The sequence below is a fragment of the Gymnoscopelus microlampas genome (genome assembly GCF_963454915.1).
Source record: "Gymnoscopelus microlampas genome assembly, chromosome: 5".
NCBI classification, from domain to species: Eukaryota; Metazoa; Chordata; class Actinopteri; order Myctophiformes; family Myctophidae; genus Gymnoscopelus; species Gymnoscopelus microlampas.
Window position 1 is genome coordinate 45,414,615 of NC_139942.1, and position 21,147 is coordinate 45,435,761.

Sequence of the window (21,147 nt, forward strand, 5' to 3'; positions counted from 1 at the left end):
AAAAACGCCTTCTAAATCCTGTAAGTTTCCTGAAAAAGCGTTATTTTTTTAGTTGTTAGTGTCTGCTAAATGCCTAAAATGTAATTGTAAATGCCTAAATTGTAAATTGAAGTCCGAGATCCACATTTGAGCCAAGCCGTTTCTACGTGGTGCCCGAGGGCCACATCCCTTTCCTAGTTTTACTTTTCTTTTGGTCCAGAACAGAGCCGCATTAATCACCTATGCAAGTCAACTTTAATTCTGAAAGCAAATAAGACAAGGCCAATTCCATTTCATATGATATATTACTTAAGGTTATTATTCCATTCAGAATCCTGTCATTAGGCATGCTGCACATTATACAGCTTAATGATTATACATGCACAAGTAATAAAGGACTAATATTTTTAGACTGAACCATATTGTTTTATGTTTTTCACAAACCATAAGCCCTGGACAGCATATTTACTTATCCCATCTGTCAGCAAATTATGCAATTAAAGTAACAAATGAAGAACTGTAATATATTCAGAGAGTAAACTCAGTAATCATGCACTTTCATTACAGGCATGGAATAGCATCTGTGCAAGTGGAGGTCTGTAATTGTGGACTGTATGTGTGGAAAAAGTGTATTTTGGGGAAACAGTACCACATAAGAAACATTTTAGGCCATGTTCAGACTGGCTGCCCAAATTCTTTTTTTTTGGCATATCTATATTTGAATCCGATTGTTTTTCTCAATTCTGAACAGAAAAACACAGATTTGAATTCTAAAGATGTGTCCCAGTCTGGACACTTTGGACACGTACTGCTGAGGCCTGATTTAAACTCCGTCATGCAACCGGTATCGCTTGCTGAAAATAGCAGATCTCTAAGCTCACAGTGCGTTGTTGTGACATGGCGCGTTGTTGTGCGCTTGTAGATCGGCTATTTCCGTTGAGCGGCACCATCATACGACAGAGTGTATTAGCACATTACCACAGCAACCATGAGTCTCAATACACGACTGCTCGCAAATAACAGTGTGGACAGTCAGTCCTACAGATCATATTTGAGAAACACATCGTATTTACCTGCAGTCTGAACAAATACAAGCCTTATCATAAACAAATTTGAAACCACATTCTCTCTTCTTGCATGCAATATATATTTGTGTACTATTATACAGACATCAGCCTGCTGTTGTTCCTAAGAACAAGTAGACCCGTGCTGCTGCCGCCTTTCAGAGTCTCCCTGAAAACTCTGGGCACAAAAACACCTGCGTGATACTAAGTCCCCGTACTTAGCTCACAGCGGAGACCCCTGAAACCTGCCCTATCTCCACAGTGGGCTCAATGAGAGAGCTTTTTCCGTGCAAGATGCATGGGAAACTGTGGTTTTTCTATTGGCAAAAAGAATGCCGGGATTACATCAACTCCCTCTGTCTTCAATCTCACCTCGCTGAGCTTGTTGGAAAACCATCAGAGTGGAATGACTGGGAAACAATATTTCCTGCATGGGCCCCGAAAATACCTGAATTAAATCAGCTCGCTGTCCTCAAGCCTGACTGCGAGTCTACCATCGTAATATTTCTGTAGGCTCGCTGCCAGAGTTGGCAAACTCAAAACTGAAAAAGAAAAAGGAACATTGGTTCTGATTCTATTAAGTTTATTCCAATTATTATTTTCAATCAAATTAATTTAGCTGTTTTTAATGTTTATCAGATAATGTCCTCTAGTCTAATTTATGCCTGTTTGTTTGTTTGTTTAGGTTCATCAAGAGCGACTGAACAACATCTATTATTATTAAACCATAGGGTACATTGAGCATTCAACACAATTTCTTTGTCATTTTATTTGACTGTACTCATTCCTTCTTAACCCATTAAGACCTGGAACGCATCTGTGTCATTTTAAACTTCTTTGGCTATTCAAAATTAGCAGATATACAAGCTCATAGCGCGGCACCGAGTGCCACGCTATGAGCTTGTAGATCTGCTATTTTTGAAAAATCTTGAAAAAAAAAATGTTTTTGATTTTTTTCAAAAACCTGTTAGGATTTAGAAAACATTTTTAAGAATCGCCTCAGGTCAAATAAAAATCAAAAACAAAACAAATCCTACAGCGCTGCCATTTCTCAGGTCTTATCTACACCGTCAAACCCTCAGTATTAATTTACTCATTAGTAATGCTGAGAGTTTACACACGTAAACAAATGGACTCTCTCAGAGTTAAAATGAGGAGTTCACTGTGTACAGTACATGTATAGCATTGAGTCCAGAGACACTCACATATATTTGCCGTTCCTTTGGGTATGGGCAGGTAGGAGCCCACGCTCCAGGCCCTGCCGTGGTAGTGCCTCTTGCAGCGGCCACAGTCCGGCCCCGTGGTGTTGTGCTCGCACTCGCAGCCCAGCCTCCCCTTGTCAAACACACAGCTGTTGGCGTGCAGATTGCACTTGCACCTAGAGAGAGGGGAGACAACGACAGTGGTGGAAAAAAGTACTAACATTTTTTAGTTAAGTAAAAATATCAATACTGCAATGTAGAAATACTCTGTTCTTAAAAAGTACCAAAAGTAGAAAGTACTCATTATGTAGAATGTCCCATTTCAGGGGTTTTCAAATGTATAGAAACCTTTAGCAAATAGCCTATCTACTAACATTTTCAAATAATTGTACTGTAGTAAAAGTACAATAGTTGCCTCTGAGATGTAGTGGAGTAGGAGTAAAAGTATTGAAAATTGTAAACACTCCCCTAAACAGGGGCGGACTGGCCATTTGGCGTACCGGGCAAATGCCCGGTGGACCGCTGGGCTAGTGGGGCGTGGTGCGCCCCCCCCCCCCCGTAAAAAAAGAAAAAAGTTGTTGGTTTTTTTTAAATATTTTTGATCCAGTTTTAGGATTATTACGGTCATTTCCGGGTCGCGCGGCCCAATTATTAGCTACGTTAATGTGTGGGCTGGGATGCTTTCCAGCAGGGGCCTCAGTGCGGCTGCAGAGTTCATGTGCAGGGCTGGGCTGAAACAACAAAACGCTCCCCACCCGACCCACCCCCCCACAATTTTGGTATACCTCAAAATTGTACTTAAGTAGAGTACTTGATACATGATACATGTGCTTGTACTTGTTACTTTACACCCCTGGATAACGATGAAAGCGGGGAGGGGCAGGAATAGGCATCAATAACTTCCAACAGCTGGCGGGATTACAACAGACAAAAGGCATGTCCTTGTTTTCATTTCATGGTGGGTTTCTGTTTGTACCTTTCCCGCGTTTGAAGGAGGTACATTGAAATCCTGGCTGTGTTGTGTGACTTGGATGGTGCCTCAAAGCTTCATTATACGCTGTCCCTTTTCTCTTTTCTTTTTCTTTTTTTTTTTTACAAAAACAAGGGGCTCATTTGTCGCTCACCCCCGTGGAGAGGACAGCGAAGCGAATGAGGTCACACTCGCCACTCTAAGATCCAAATGAAAGGAGCTCTGTAACAGTCACTAATTGAGCACCAAAACAGAGAGCTGATAGAGAGTTAATAGTTTGAGAATGAGTCTCTTTCTGACTCACTCACTCACACACATGCACAAGCGCACGCACGCACGCACGCACGCACGCACGCACGCACGCACGCACGCACGCACGCACACACACAGACACACACAGACACACACACAGTTTACTATCTTTCTGGGGCCTTCACAAAATGGCATTTTTACTAAACCTAAGGGCCCAGTCTAACTAACAAAATGTAAATCCTTGACCTTAACCAAAAGCTAATCGTAATCTTAACCCCTAACCCTAAACCTAGCCCCTAAATGCCTGAACTTAAACCCAAATCCAAACACAAATATTGTCCAAATTGTAATCCAAACTCTAACAATCTATCTCACTTCTTTCTGTTTTTTACCCAACTTGTGGGATCACCACAAATATAGTAATAAAAAATACACACACACACACACACACACACACACACACACACACACACACACACACACACACACACACACACACACACACACACACACACACACACACACACACACACACACACACACACACACACACACACAGAAACACACAAACAGTATGTCTCTCACGTTCGCTCGCTCTCTCTCTACTCAAAGTTGCTCTGACATGTAGCAAGGCCCTATTTGAGGCCCTATTTGGTTGCCGGCTGTTGCTTTATGTGCTTTATTAGACGAACGACTCCGGCAGACCTGACAGAAGAGTCTGACAGGAGAGAAGAGCGGGCTTCTTGACGTGTTCTCGACACTCCAACGCCAACCAAACACCCCTATTTTTTGACACACAGGCAAACAAGCTCCGCTCCGCACTTCTCCGTATTTCGCTCGGAAAAAGTGATTGAGGCTCACTTACGTGGGACGGACAGGGGCTACAACCTCAGATGGATGGACAGCTTGTTGAATTGCTTGTACGGGGGGGGGGGGGGGGGGTATAACCTATATCCAACTGTTTAGGAGCAACTGTGTGTCAGTCTATTGTCTCCTACCGCGAGCGGAGAGGAGAAGAACCGCAAGAGGGAATAGGCCTCTGTTTATTGTCATCTGAGAAGCGGCGGTTTCATATTCCATATACGTTCCAAATATACTTTCTCTGTTATTTGATTTTAGCTCCCATGGAGCCGTAAGGTTACAACTGGTGACCTCGGTTTCTTCGGTGGCTGAGATTGGTGGCAGGCGGGCGGGGGTGGGGGTGGGGGTAGGGGTGGGGGTTGAGGGATATTGAAACAGTTGGGTGGTGGGGTGAGGAGGTTTGTATACGGGAGACTATCGAGCAGAGTGGACACACTAGACGTCCCCCGGGGGGCCGGGCGGGCTCAGCGTTTCACGTCGTTTTGCTTCCATGTTTGTTTTTACCAACGCCCCGCTTCCGAGCGCATGGGGTTTCTGCCGCTCCGCGACCTAATCGGCGGGGATCGGTTTGCCGGGAGGCCGATTCCCCCCAGTGGCCTCACGTGACATGGAGGAATTGCGGGAGTAGTCAGAAATGCATCCATCCTAATTGACTTCCTGGCCTCGGTGATAGCTCCTCATTTAATGATAGATTGGTGGTAGGAACAAGGTCAACTACAGGCTGCTCTATCGATGCATCACCGCGTGAGCCAATCCTGCATGTTTAACCACTTTAAACCCTCTGGTCTTAGAGAACCGGACTTGAGTTACACGACTCTACTTTGACCGCTTGTTTCTCGTTGCCACAAAAATAGCTGATACATATCGTTGCTGTCGGGCAGAAACCTCCTATCTCCATATTCTAACTTGTCGTGTTTTTATTTTTTTATTTTTTATTTAATGCCTCCTGCTTTAACGCCTCCTAGCAGATCTACGCGCTCATGAGCTTGTAGATCTGCCACATTTGAATAGCCAAAGTATCAAATGACACAGATGCTTTCCCTGTTGATTCTAATGTTCCTATAATCAGCAGAAGTGAGAGTGTCAATTCCTTGTGTCAATTATGTATATATAAGATGATAGTCTTTTAAAAAAGACAAATGAAATGTTGTTTGATCTGCGTTTGCGATAACCACACAGACCATTCAGTTGAATTAATCCAGAACACAAGCGTTTGCTCTAATTTAAAGTTGTCTATAACCAGCAATCTGTGAGTGATAATTATGTGTATTAAATATAATTGTATTCCGAGCCAACGTCGCTCTTCCATGGGCAGAGAGGGAGAGAGCGTAACATTGCACTGGGGATAATGGCTTGCGCAGTCCTCTTTTTTTCATCTGGCACGGTGATTGGTTTTATTAATGCCCAAACCACACCTATGCATAATGTAACGGGTAGTGCATGTGTTTTAGGGATAAGGCTGGTGTCGGAAGATAGCAACTTTTGCACGCTTGCGCCCTGCCAAATCCCCAAGTAGTGGGTATAGCAACTTTGGCCGAAAATAGGGCCCCAAGTGTCAAGTCTCAGGCCCCATCCACCGGGCAGAAGAGGATTTTCTACAACAGAACTCGAGTAAATGTAAATGTAGTTACTGTGCGCCACTGAGTGAGGCTGTTAAGTGATAACCACCAAAATCACCTGTTTTCCCCAAAAAAACATACATCCAAAATGCGCACTGCCACAGTAAATGATGAGGTTTGAATTATTCAAAGGCGCTTAAACAGGTTCCATCCGACTGCTCCCAAGAATGACAAAACACGTACAGTAAGATGAACATGAAATTAGAAGGCAATTCAAAACAGCAGCGTGCTTTCTTTTCTGTTTTGACAACAGTAACAAATTAGCATTTAATTGGATGAATACCATTTAAATTTAAAAGAATCCTCCCTGAAGTGTTCTCCACTGTAGAGAAGAAACCAGTACAAGTCAAAACTAAACGCAAGAGTGCCTCTCAGTTAGCGTTCCCCACAGCCCTTAACTTTTTAATCAATTAAACGCCTGCGCTCCATAAAATTAATGGCTGGGGTGTGTAGCTTCCTCTGCCGCTGCAGACACGCCGCCGTTCGTTCCCCGAAGTCAAGAGCGGTTGCGATTTGACCTTCCACTTAATTAAAAACCAGGAAAAATCTGGATCATCTGCTGCTGATGGAGTGGAGGATACAGCAGTGGACGCGGGGGAACTCTGGGGATGCGATGCTTTTGCCGTTGGCATTGTCATATTGAAATCAGAGAGGTTCCCCGAGTCCCTCCCTCTCACAGGAGGGGGAGGGGGGGTTTTGGCGAGGGTCCCCATGCGTCCAGCCCGCCGTTTCGAATGAGCACCGTTAGGCCCGGTTTATACCGAAATTAGTCGATCTACAAGCTCACGGTGCGTCGCAAAGCGACGAGTCGTGAGCTGGTAGATCGACTATTTGCCGTGCGCGCCACCGGCGAGCAACTAAGTATAAATCAGGCTTAATTACAAAGACGCGTTTCATAAAAGTTTGAATGACCTTTTATCCCTGATTCTCGGCCCACTAGCAGTGGGTATTATCCATTATCCAAACAGGTGACCCTCCCTCATGAGCAGAAGAGATGATCCAGACCTATCCTCCTTATCTTCACACGGGGCTCTAAATGTTACTCTCTTAATGAGATGACCGCACCATTGGAGAGATGGTGTGTGTGTGTGTGTGTGTGAGTGTATGTGCGTGCGTGCGTGCGTGCGTGGGTGCTCGTGTGCGTGTACGCGTGCCTTTTCATTTGTGCATACGTACTGTACATGTGTGTGTGTGAGAGAGAGAGAGAGAGAGAGAGAGAGAGAGAGAGAGAGAGAGAGAGAGAGAGAGAGAGAGAGAGAGAGAGAGAGAGAGAGAGAGAGAGAGAGAGAGAGAGAGAGAGAGAGAGAGAGAGAGAGAGAGAGAGAGAGAGAGAGAGAGAGAGAGAGAGAGAGAGAGAGAGAGAGAGAGAGAGAGAGAGAGAGAGAGATTGGAGGTCATTGGTAGACTATACTTAACATCACACAGGGCTGAACCAATTTTTGGTGTAATTGCTCGAGATGGTGGCGACCTTCATAGATTTAAATGGTCTCCTTTAAAAATATATAGTATATATAACAATTTGTACAGAAGTATGCCAGCATCTAAATGAAGGCAGTGCCAGTCTGTGTTATGATTACTAGACCGGTGCCCGATGCAAGTTGGGAATGATGCAAATACAGTAGGGAATGCATGCCCCACCCTGTTATGAAATACCCGTTATACCGTTGTCAGAGTTCCCATTGTAACGTCTGTCTGTCTGTCTGTCTGTCTGTCTGTCTGTCTGTCTGTCTGTCTGTCTGTGTCCCTTGTGTGCCAATATGGAAAAGTTCTCGTGCAGTGGTAAATGTCGGTGGAGAATGTGTGGAGAATGTCGGAACTGACTGTGAAAAGTGGACTGACCAACTAATCAAATGGCAGGTGTGGGGAATTCGACAGGTGTGGGGCAATCAATTGGCTCATTTGGGCCACGGCCAGAGGCTTATTTCCTCGCGGTTCTGGACAACCGCCTATCCGACCGACTCTACGGCGTGCACTCAACTCCCTTGGGTCGTTCGCGATGCGTGTGCCGAATTTGAAGGCGGTAGGTCGAACGATTCTCGAGATACGCGAATTACAGGCGTATACGTACAGAGATTCCGTATATTTGTGAAATGATACAATGTGTCATAAAACTCAGTCAGCACTCCAGTAACTAGGTACACTAGGTTCACGTGGATGTGCAGCGCAACATCAGCGATATACAGTACAGTACTGTATGTATAGTCTACTGTACAATTCCCTCCATCTCTACAACCCTGTCATCCACACCTTTATGTGTTAGAATGTGCTACAGAGATATACAGTACACAGTACACACTGCACTGCTACTGTTTGACACTGTGCCTTCTTGTTGTTTGATGTTGTTTTCCCTGTTTCTTCTTTCTCTGTTCTTTACCCGTATAACTTTTGTCTTCTTGACAAATTGCAAAACGCTGTGCGCTGTACAACACAAAACAACAACAAAAAAGGATTTCACCCACTCTTGAGTTGAAGATTACGTTTAATTTGAAGTTGAAGTTACACTATAAGACTATCCCTCTGCTTCATTTATTATGAAAGAGAACATCTAAAAAAAATCATATGATTCTAATGATTCTCCCAGTATATAGCAGCTAGCCTCCATTCTGGTCCATGAGTCTGCATGCAGACAGCAAGCCAGCGAAACAAACCATATGAACCAAATCAAGTGTGCGCTGCGCTGCGTGTGAAAGTAAGTTGAGCTGAAGGGGCTGGTTGACAGTTTGAAGAAGAAGACAGCTCTGGTACAGTACGTCTCGTCTCTCCGTGGCGTGTATACTTCCTGCCTAACCTTGGTTCCTCTGGGGCTGTTTCACGCAGCGCTGACAGGCTCACCATGTCCAACATGACATTTCTCCTTTGTGACAGCCAGGGCGCAAATCCCTGTATTCAAGACACGCTCCTCGGCTCAAAGGGGAAGAGGGAGCAACAGAACTTGTTAAGAAGAAAGCTCTCTGAGTAACATGCTGAGAGAGAGGAGCGACGCCGCAGACTGTTTTAACTCTTTAAGACCGGGAATGCATCTGTGTCTCATTTTTAGATTTCGTTGGGCTATTCAGAAATAGCAGATATACGAGCTTGTAGATCTGCTATTTTTGAAAAATCATGAAAAGTTGTGCAAATATTATTTCTTTTTCTTCTTTTTTTGGCGGACATTTTGTAACTCAAATATTTGCTTCTGGGGGTTCCTGGAACTAAATATTTGACAAATGTTCGCTTTAAAAAATATATAATCCAAGATTTTGCCACGAATTTTCAAAAATGTTCAAAAATAGCAGATATACAAGCTCATAGCACGGCACCGAAGCCAAAGAAATCTAAAAATGACACACAGATGCGTTCCCGGTCCTAATGGGTTAAGCATCATAGTTAGAACTGTGTGGGTCTTAATGTAATCCCTGTTCCTCTTCTCACGGCCTCTTCAACCTCTTTCATTTAATTTAAAAGTGTAGAAATAACACAAAGAAAATATTGTGTGTGTTGGTTAACCGTGGATGAGAGATTTGATAACATAGTCATTGTAAAAAAAAAAAAGTTTCCCATAGTCCCAACATTTTATAATAGGCTGCGGACGGACTAAATAGGTTTTACTATTTCATATCAAGTTGAATATTGCAAAAATACTTTTAATAAGAGGTCATAATATAATTACTGTAGATGTCAAACAAATATCCTAATTATGCATTCCAGGATTGTAAATGAAATAATTGTAGCACTATTTCAATAATCACAATATCCGTTTATTAAAATCTAACACAAGCCGTATTTTTGCTGCCTCATTGCAGATTAATGTTGCTCTGCCCTAACCACATTAAGTGTAATCAAATCCATTACAGTGTATTAAATAAATAAGGGCCCATGTGTAATAATCTCTGTCACATGTTCAGCAATGTATCCCAGAGGTAATTTATGAAATCCCGAGCAGAGTGACACAACTGCAATTTATTGCAATTCCTCGACGGTACAGAATACATCACAGTGAACTCACGCTGTCAAGGAAAATAAATATTTGGTGATGGAGAATTTGCGGTGGTGAAAAGCCTAAATGAGTCTAGTAGGCTACAGGGCAGATGGAGAATGAATTGAAACAGACTTCAACTGGGACATTATTGTTTCTACTGGGAATTGACTCACATTATTGCGAAGTTGTGTGGAGTGTGTAGGCAATATACTTTAGTCATTCTGTTTTGAAATGGGACAGAAATATCTTTTATTATTGATGACTGACTCACAAAGAGATACTTTGACAAAAATGATTACTGACTAACCTATTTAGGAAAATGTAGTTAATTAATGAATGCTATTTTATACTTTGTCGCACGATGGTGTCGCTCTGTGAAAACAGCCGATCTACAAGCTCACAGCGCAAGCTATTTCAGAACAATTCTGCATTCTATTCCATGCTGTTCTTAGCAATTTTTAACATTGTTGAAAATACTTGAAAATGTTTGAAAATCTTGGGATATTTATTTTTTATATATTTTGGCAATTTTCACCTATAATGACATGCTCAAAATATGGACGCCAGGGTTGGAAACGGTTCAAATTAAAGCTATTAGTTTGTACGTTGCACTATGCTCAACTATTGGATGCTGACCATGTGTGCTGAATTCCAAGACACATTTTATTTGCATGTTTTCCCCCAAAAAAATGAATTTATGGAGACCCTTCAGCCTCCATCATTGCTGTAAGCGATATCTGTAGCACCATTCATCTCCATATACTACATTGACCATTAACCTCCCCCTGGGAACACTACATGCCCACGGTTAAGTCCTGTAATGGGCGACCATGCTGTATAAATGCATACTGAGGTTCCCTGTAGAACTTTTTCTCGCCAAAACCCACTCGGAGCTACAGCTTGTTTCTTGACAGCTGAGTGGAGATGAAGGCTGTAGAGAGCAAACTTTGGTCCCGGCTGGAAGTTTTACTGATCAATGCCCAGAACGCCACGGAACCTGGCTGACATAGTATGACCTGCATCCATCCCCCAAAATCATACTAGGAGGGGTGGGGATTCTGGGGAAGGCTTTTTGAAGTCTTGTGTGTGTGTGTGTGTGTGTGTGTGTGTGTGTGTGTGTGTGTGTGTGTGTGTGTGTGTGTGTGTGTGTGTGTGTGTGTGTGTGTGTGTGTGTGTGTGTGTGTGTGTGTGTGTGTGTGTGTGTGTGTGTGTGTGTGTGTGTGTGTGTGTGTGTGTGTGTGAGCTTCAGTGATGAATTGGAGCCTACATGGGCTTTGACACTTGGGGGACCGTTTCATTTAAAACATCCAGGAAGTCGGCCTTGCTGTCGGCTTCGATCGTTCAAGCCGTAACGCGGGACTTTCCATTCAACACTTTTTCAGAGCTTTGTTTTCCCAAAAAAAACATCCAAAACAATTGCTTGCCAACTGCTGTTCCAAAACATTGTCCACCATGGAAAACAATGGTGACAACAGCGATGCCTGGAATAGGCATCACTGACAGCATGAAATTAAAATTAATTAGGAAGGTTTTTTCGCCTTGAGTGCTGCGTCGATAAAATGATTATTAGTATAATAATAATAGCATAATCAGTATATTAATGAGTATTTCATGATTAAGCTTTCAAATTATTCAAGTATGTAATTGCTGATAAGCAGCCTGCGCTGGATCTAGAAATAATTGGTTCAACCTATAGATTTAACATACACATCTTTTAAGTTGATAAAATAAGAATTAAACTCTACATGTACTTCATTGACCGGGGTGCCCCAGGGTTCTGTACTCCTCTCTACACCAGATCTCTTTGTCAAAAATGTTCACTTATTTTTGCTGAATGTTCCCCTATTCATGTGCTAAGGTTCATGTAGGGTGCTTAGGGTGCTTGGGTGAATGTGGTGAAATCCACCATATGGGGTACTTGTCATTCCAAACATGTTGCGCCTTCAACATCCAGTCGTCTAGTGTGACATGCTAATTTAACAAGGTGATATGATGAAACCGAGCTGTAAACCTTGCAAGCACTTCATATAACTCAGCATCCTTCTCCACACAACTGTGGAGTGAAACAATTCTACACAGATGGACACTGATAAAAACTAAGTAGTCGTAGAAGATCCACATCGAAATAGTCTGAGGCATGACTTTGATCACTGTACTTAAAGCCAGGATTTGAACCTCGAAAATTCCTGCCTCGAAATTCCTACTGCTGAGCTAATAGTACAGAAAGTCTGTTTGGGCTGAGGATAAATTGCATTTTGAGCTTCATACAACACCTCTTGTCAACCAGTAGTGGTCCTACCCGACCACAGGATCGTCCATTTCTCAATAGAAAAACAGGTAGCTCTGAGCTTGTAAATCGGCTATTTTCGGCACGGGATACCGGCACGCAACCTATAGTATAAATCTGGCATAACAGAAAAACCTGGAATTGCAATAAGGATCCTTCCACTGTTCACCCTCAGCAACAAGTAGACCAACAGCAACCAGCTGTGTTAGTGATATTGGATTAACATACTCTACCATATGACAGATTGGTTAAAATAAAGATTTATTCACTAAAACAAGTTATGGATTGAAGCTTTAAGGTTGCACAACACTCAACCTAAAACATAAGATATTAATGCCAGGATATGGTCCTCCAAATCAGGGGGATTCCATTTCTCTTTTTCTTTTTGGACATGAAAAGGGGGTCTTGTAGTTGAACCATTATCAAAATGGGGGCTTTAACATTATGTACTTTATTAAATTGCAGGGCTTTGAGAAGGAGAAGAATGTGTTCTGTAAGAAAGCTGGAGCATTAAAAGATGTGACATTTTGAGACGATAAGGTGCCGGATGCCACCGGCAAGCCATGTGACTTGTTTTAAATGAGTTCTAAGCTCCCACATTTGCACGCACGCACGCACGCACGGACGCACGCACGCACACGCTTCTGTATCCCAGTAAGCGTTTAACCTACCCCCAATTGCCCAGGTATGTATTCAATGCTGCAGGCATTTTTTCGGTCCATGGGTCTCACACTCTTACTTATGCACAGAAAAATCTCAGATCTACAAGTTCAGAACGCGTTGCAGCAGTGACGCGTTCTGAGCTTGTAGATCTGCTATTTTCGGCGCGGGACACCGACACGCAACCTAAGTATGAATCAGGCATAACATAAAAACCTGGAATTGCAATAAGGATCCCCACTGTTCGCCCTCAGCAAACACCTCCCCAGAAATGAATTCCTGTGTCAACAACAAGCCATTTGAGCAAGAACAAGGGGAATTCAGCCAACGTAACGACTTTGACAGCGCTATATACCCCCAATATCCATTCTTTTTGTATATTGGATGGCATTGAACTTCTTTTTGCCCACGAGGGTCACTTGTCAACAGCGTCACCTCATTACAGTGGGCCGTGTCACCGTGAAATTGAAGAGTCCGATTAGAGGGCCTTGTTTTTCAGGCGCCGCGGCGCCGTGGCCAATTCCCGCCATTCGTCCCGGGTGCGTAATGCAATACATCTCGAGCAAATTGTTTGCGTCTCTTCTCCTCCTCGAAATATGAAGTAGCCCCGCCTGCCTGCCATGCACGAGGCTTTCCAAATTGCCGGAGAAATATTAAGGGATGGATCACAAGTTAATTCTCACACGGGTCTGCAATTCCTCCCTGCCGAGGCTGAAATGAGATTTGAATTTGCCACGTTCGCGGCCCCGGCTGCTGTACCCACCACTGTAAGCCTGTGAATTGACAGGGCCTATTAATGAGGTTATATGCATTGATGTGGGCATATAGTCTGGTCATGTCTAGGACGCCCCCCCTCCCCATCCCCCCACCCCCATAGCCCTCAGCCCTCCTCTTCATTGAGTGCTTCCTCATTCATACAATGCACCGTAAGGCTAAGCCACAAAGACAAAGGAACCACAATGGGAGAACATATTAATATGGAAATGAGTGGGTGGGTGGTACTAGACCACCTGTGTGTATAGATATATGGATATATATATGGTGTGTGTGTGTGTGTGTGTGTGTGTGTGTGTGTGTGTGTGTGTGTGTGTGTGTGTGTGTGTGTGTGTGTGTGTGTGTGTGTGTGTGTGTGTGTGTGTGTGTGTGTGTACGTGTGCGTGTGCGTGTGTGTGCGTGCTGCAAGCACTCACCTCCCGCCAAAATGGAAAATACAATTCAAAATCACTTTTCGGTTTAACATTTCACGTCATGTTTGCATGAAAAACGGTGCCTTTCCCCAGCCTGATAAAAGGATATACATGCATGCATGCAGACATGCATGCACGCAGACATGCATGGCTTGCATTGCTTACTGTGCACGCACGCACGCCCGCACGCACAGGCACACGCTTGTGCACACACATGCACACACACTGAAGCTGATGATGTATGCATACATACAGTACATAGACACAGCCATGCAGATATGCACTATAAACGGATGCTAATTGTAGAGTACGTCAAAACGTAAATGCTGTAATGTATGCTGTACACATCATACCGTAGAATGAACCCATGTGAGACCCCATATCTGACACACGACAGGTAAAGCTTGATCATACAATTAACCGAGCAAAAGGACATCTTGATATTCCAATTCCACGGCTGCATGCCGAGTCCTCGGGGGTACAATTTATGTTGATGCGCTCTCCTCTCTGACTCCCCATTTATTATTTACAAAGAATGCCCCGGCCCTAAATTAGCTCTAATTAAACATCGGAGACTTGGGAACATGATTGGCAGGAAACATCACCACGTGTGTCAGACATCTAGGGGGGAGATAAGGCGTGTCAGGGGAACTGGGGGTGGGTAGCAATGGAGGGGGGGGGGGCTTTGTAGGGGTGTAGCGGAGTAACACCAGGGGGTCGTTTGAACCTGCACTTGAACCTGACTTTCCAACTCTGTCAATCAAGCCGGCTACAGCTGTCACGGTTCATAGGGCAGATGCTTAGAGGGCTGCAGCGGTGAAAGGGCTGCATGCACGTGGGTGTGTGTGTGTGTGTGTGTGTGTGTGTGTGTGTGTGTGTGTGTGTGTGTGTGTGTGTGTGTGGGTGTGTGTGATGCCGATGTATGGGGAACTGTAGAGTTGGTGTGCACATACATGCGGGATAATATATGCTGTAACGAAGAGGTCCTCCGTTACTTTTACAGTAATTGGCACTATTTTTCTTTACTCTTTTGCACAGTATATTTGCACACAAGAATATTGGATCATGATGGGCAAGTGCAATATAGCCAGTGCAATACCATAAGAGGAATGTGCAATATGTTTCAGTGCAATATAATATTTGGAAATATATATGGGATGTTGAATTGTGATTTTAATAGTGCTTATGTCTGTCTGTTCCAGGGTGCTCGGGCAAAAGAGTCCCCAGGGTGCCCGAGCACCAAATATGGGTTTGGACTGGACCACAGTAGAAGAGAGAGGGGGGTTTTGTGTTGTATACTGGAAGCTGCTAATAATGTGATAAGGTTTGTTTTGCAATAGGGTGCTAGGAAGTTATATGTATTTACCAGGGGTATTGATTAAGATGATTCATGTGTGGTTTAGATTTGTTGCATGTTTGAGGTAACCTGCAACATGGTTGAACCCACAATTGATTGACTGACACTTGATTGGCTCAGCTGAGTATAAAAAGGCTGGCAGAAACAAACACACTCAGCTTTAGTTTTAGTATTAGGACATGGTGGAGCTGCTGACCACCATGCCACCTTTTGCTGCTGATGCCCTTATCCTGTATGTGCACTTTGGATGAATAAAAGCACCTTTGGTTGCAATCTACCTCCTGACTGTGCTGTTTCCAGCAGCTTATTGGGCCAGTCCTTCACATATGCACATGCGTTTCCTATCATTGTTGTCGGGCAGAAAACCTGTATCTGTGCAAAACCGGCCTTCTATCATCTCCAAAAACATCTCCAAACTCCGGCCCCCTTTTAACCCTGTCAGATGCAGAGAAGCTTGTCCATGCCTTTATCCTCCTCTAGACTGGACTACTGCAACACAGTTCTTCATTGGGATTCCTGGCAAGAGAATTCAGAAGCTGCGATACATCCAGAGCAGCGCTGCCAGGATCCTATAATGAGTCCGTAAGCACGAACACTATAACACCCATCCAATTCTCATTGCACTGGCTCCCCGTTTCAGCCAAGATCTACTAACTACAAGGCCCTGCTAATTACTCATAACTGCATAAATGGACATGCCCCTAGCTCCCTACCTACAAAAACTAATTGAGCCTACCTGGTATTGGTATCAAAATATACTTAAAGTACCAAAAGTAAAAGTACTCATTGTGCAGAATGTCCCGTATCACAAGGTGTCATAATGTATAAAATGTATTCAAATCTTTTGAAAATAGCAGATCTACAAGCTCACAACGCGTCACATCGCGACACGATGTGAGCTTGTACATCGGCTATTTTCAAATAGCCAAAGTTTAAATAGGTTATTAAATGTATGTAAATAGTGGTTAATGTATGTTTTGTAATAATAATAAGTAACTAACTAAAGTTTTCAAATAGGCCTAATTGTAGTGAAGTAAAAACAGTACAATATTTGAGATGTAATGGAGTAGAAGTAAATTCTCCGGTAAAGTAAAAGTACCTCAAAATTGTACTGAAGTACAGTACTTGAGTAAATGTGCCTAGTTACTTTCCACCACAGAAGGTCACAGCCGTTGCAGGAAGTGGAACCTACAACCTCTGAGCTATGAGCTTCCCTTCCCACGCTGCCCTTACAGCGAGTACTACTGCTCTCTGTTGACGCACAGTCAAAAGAATGCTTGAAGACGTCAGCGTTGTGCTTGTCATAATCACTAGTGCTCAACGCATCAAATCTGTCAAATCTATCGCCTCCTCCAAGAAACATGGAGTAAAATCCATCCAAGACATACAGTACCATCTTATTGCTGAATGCTCAAAAGAACTATTGATTCATTTCTATGGTGTGTGTGTTTGGTGCGTGTGTGGTGCATGTGTGTGGTGCGTGTGCATGTTCGTGTGTGTGTGCGTGTGCGTAGGTGAGTGCGTGCATGCGCGTGTTTGTGTGCGTGCATATGTGTGTCTGTGTGAGTGCATGCGTGCATGTGCGTGTGTGTGCATGTATGTGTATGTATGTGTGTCTGCGTGAGTGCATGCATGCGTGTTTGTGTGTGTGTGTGTGTGTGTGTGTGTGTGTGTGTGTGTGTGTGTGTGTGTGTGTGTGTGTGTGTGTGTGTGTGTGTGTGTGTGTGTGTGTGTGTGTGTGTGTGTGTGTATATATATATACATCGTCTCTGTCGGGGTGGAAACCACTTATGTCCAAAACTGTTACTTTTCAGGATTCGTAGCAGATCAAGCTCAAAACGCGTCGCTTTGCGCCACGTTTCGAGCTTGTAGATCTGCTACTTTTGATGCTTTTGTGCGACACTGTTAGTATGATCAAGTCGGGCGTTACGAAAAAACACAAAGAGTTAGAATATGAAGATAAGAGGCTTCTGCCAGACAGCAACGATATATAATATATATTATCACTAGCGTTGCATTATCATGTATTCCTGTGTGTAAAGCAGGTGAGAAGCACACAGATCTACAGCATGTGGAATGAAAGCACTGCAGACCTCCAAACTCTCTTCTCAAGGAGTCTTTGAAGTGTGAGACTCAGTTCAAATTTAATGTGTGATATACAGGCAAATCCCTCCTGGAATTGAGGAAGTGTGAGAACTTGGCTGGGGGGGGGGGGGGGGGGGGGGGGGGGGGGTTGGCTGAAAATAATGAATAAAAACATGGCCATCTGCAGTGGTGGAAAAGGTACTCAAATGTTTAACTTGAGTAAAAGTATCAATACCGCGATATAGAGATCCTCTGTTATAAGTATGCCTGCCACCACATTTCTTAGACCACCAAACAAAACTATACATTGCCCACACAACTAGGAACCAATCGCCGTTACAGCCCTCTTCTGTATACATGTGACCTACGGTCGCTTATCTCCCGATTAGGGAGTCTTACTGGTAAGTAAAAGTCCGGTGTTCAAAATATACAAAGTAACTGAAGTTGTAAAATAATTGTAGTGGAGTAAAAGTACAATATTTGCCTCTCAGATGTACAGTCACTACTGTACATCTGAGAGAAGTACTGAAAATTTGAAATGCTCCAGTAAAGTAAAAAAGACCTCACAATTGTATTAAGTGCAGTTGTCACGATCCGCTCCTCGGACCGTGGACTGTGACTTTATTATTTAGCCCTTGTCTGACCTTATATGGTATTGGACCCTTTTGGCCACTCTTTCTGTTGTATTGTTCCCTGTTCTCCTTGTGCCTTTATTTTGTAGTGTTGTCGTAGTGTTTCCTGTCTGCCCTAGTTGTTGCTTCCTGTCTTGTCTCAACAGTATGTCTTTGCAATTGTAGTTCACCTGTGTCTTGTTCTGTTACAGCCAATCATGTGTTAATTGTCCTTTGTTCTCACCTGTGCCTAGTTAGTCCCTGTCTATTTTTATGCCCTTCTGTTTCTAGTCTGTGTTGGTTCATTATTGTTGTCACAGTGTTCTGTCGGTTACCTAGCCTTGCCTTGTTTTCCCTGTTTAGTTAATAAAACCCCTGCATCTGAATCGCTCTGTCTCCGCGTCACTGTCTGCGCTTGGGTCCTACAACTCCCTGCCCCGCACCGTGACAGCAGTACTTTTTCCCCCAATGTCCATCTGTAAAAATACATCGTTGTTGTCGTTGGGTGGAAACATCCTATGTCCAAAACTGTTACTTTGCAGGATTTGGATTCAAAAGTAGCACAAAAAAAAACTATTTGCGATGCGTTTTGAACTTATAGATTTGCTACTTTTGTGTGACACTGTGTATGACAAAGTATCATTAATTTACAAAAAAATATATAAAAATGATCACTTTTTTCTGCATGATAGCAACAATATATATGTTTTTGCAGATGAATTGACTATTAACTAGAAATGATGCTCAGTAGAGCACACAGACCTCTGCCCAAAATAACAGTTTGTCTATACAGAGCTTATGGTGCGGTGCCACAACATCCCCTTTTGACCAATAGAACTTCATGATGCATTAGTCTACACGTGTGATTCAAGTTTCTTCATTAGGCTAAACCCCTGAAGATGTAACATAAATACATGTCACATGTTGTTACATGTGTACAGAGTAGACAAAAACAAATCATATATACTGTACACGCCTACATACATAGACAAAACAGGCCAGAGCTTTGTATGCTATGACTGTGTTTATATCTTTAAAAAAATATATATTATATTTTCTAATATAATCTATGCAAATGAATGTGCTGCCATTGCCTGCCAATGACGCCCACCCCATGGACTAACAGATATGAACTATAGCTCTTAACTATCTCTGGTGCGATACTAATACTGTAAAAATAAACAAATACAGAAATAAAATCCATTCACAACTGTTTGAGATATTATGCTACCAATCAGACAAGACAGATAGACAGAGAGGTGGATGCAGGAGGTATTAACATACTGTACTATGTATATGCTAAGGTTCAGAGCTTTAATCACTTGTTATATACAGTATAAATGTACTTTGTCATATAGCTGATCATTCGTCATTGTCTTATACAATCTTACAACGCATCGCATTGTGAGTCGTTGTGAGCTTGTAGATCAGCTATTTCTACTGTTTTTGAAAATGGATACATTTTGAACGATAACAAACTTTGTGACTTAATTATTTGGACATCAGCTTTGACAAATCAGCAGGATTGATTATTAGTGTGTGGTACCAATGCATTAATGACTAGGCACCAATGCAAGCGCAGACCAAAATGTGCTTACATTCATAGCTTGGCTTCATTTTCTGCAGAATCAGATGCACATCCTCACAGTCTCCTCCTAAAACCTTGCTTTAACGGTTAACTGGTACGGTATATGCATCATAATCTGCAGGGAGGTGATATAATGAAGTACGCTACTAAAAGAGCACCTCACTTTAGACTAGAGAGATTTACAAAAGGTCATTATCACCACCCATTTAACAATGCTATAGAATTCCTACAAAAGATTACATTTAATTGAACACTGGGGAGGGGGTACTATTACTCTTAAACTGCACAGGTCACCGTATGACATGTTATATGCTGTTGTTTAAAGTTTAATTTGACCTCGAGGAGGTATCGAGAAAAGAGATACGGGACAAACAGCAGACAGCAGGAGAGAGAGAGAGAGAAAAAGAGAGAAAAAGAGAGAGAATGAGAGAGAGAGAGAGAGAGAGAGAGAGAGAGAGAAAGAGAGAGAGAGAGAGGGGGGTAGGGGTGGGGGGCAGACATAGAAGGGGAAGGGTAGAAAAAAAGAGAGACAGAAAAGGCAGGGTTGGGGGAAATAGAGTACGGAGAGGGGAAAGGAAGAGAGATGAGAGAAATAGCACATTAGCACTTATGGATTAGCTGCCTTTTCTGTTCCCAGGCCCTGGTTACAACCCCTGCAGATGTGCCCGTGCTCCCAGCGAGAGCAGGACTGCCGAAGCCGACCCAGGCAGTGGTCATGTCTTAATTAACGAGGAGACATCTGATCAATAAGTAAAGAACGATGGAGGGGCAGACGTGAAAGGTGGGACAGCCCCATGCGGTTCAAGGTTTTTGTTTTCCGTTGATGTGGAATAACATTAGGAATCAATAACCACTGTATGCACTCTGATGACTTTATACTGGGGAGAAAGCATGTGAGGGAAGAAAACAAATATGCTTTTTTCTTTATCTAGACAAGAGACAAGACAGCCTTGCTAAAAGCAAAGGTCTATACAAGTGAGAAATGCTGTTCAGTTCTATATCCTAAGAATGGTGTCTTTAAAACATAGAAGAATTCAGTCGGTAAGAGTGTCTACATTTTGACCTACTACTAGCAATTAAAGAAATCACTTTGTGTCTATTTTGCCGCCGGAGGAAATGCCACGTCTTTTAAAAAAAGGTGGCTATCTCAAATTGGAATAAAGGACTTTATGGTGACGTATTGAACCGGCGAAATCTAGTATCCACCCAAAGCCAGAGCATCACACCACACATCACATTGGCCACCTTACACAGCAAATATATGTAGCCGCCTTTCTGACTGAAGCTTGTGGAGCTTTCTGGGGTTAGAAAAAGAAAAAGGAAAAAGAAAGAGAGAAAAAAATATGTCCTGGACAGGATGGTCATTCTGTGATAAGGCTTTCACATTTGGATGTGGCCAGAAGGCTGCTGAGCCTGCTGGAAAAAGGAAACACTAATCAGCCTCTCCCTGACTTCCTCCATCCCCAC

At 43.1% G+C, this 21,147-nt stretch overlaps 1 protein-coding gene across 1 annotated transcript in view; it reads right to left on the reverse strand.

The window, feature by feature from the left end:
* The window catches only part of LOC311045131 (netrin-G1-like), a gene marked incomplete at both ends in the record, with an annotated part of 109,373 nt that overhangs the window by 39,298 nt on the left and 48,928 nt on the right, over window positions 1-21,147 (reverse strand). The window contains one exon of the mRNA XM_084056941.1: window positions 2,249-2,421. Coding sequence (XP_083913067.1) covers window positions 2,249-2,421 — 173 coding nt within the window. The remainder of the gene's footprint in view (window positions 1-2,248; window positions 2,422-21,147) is intronic.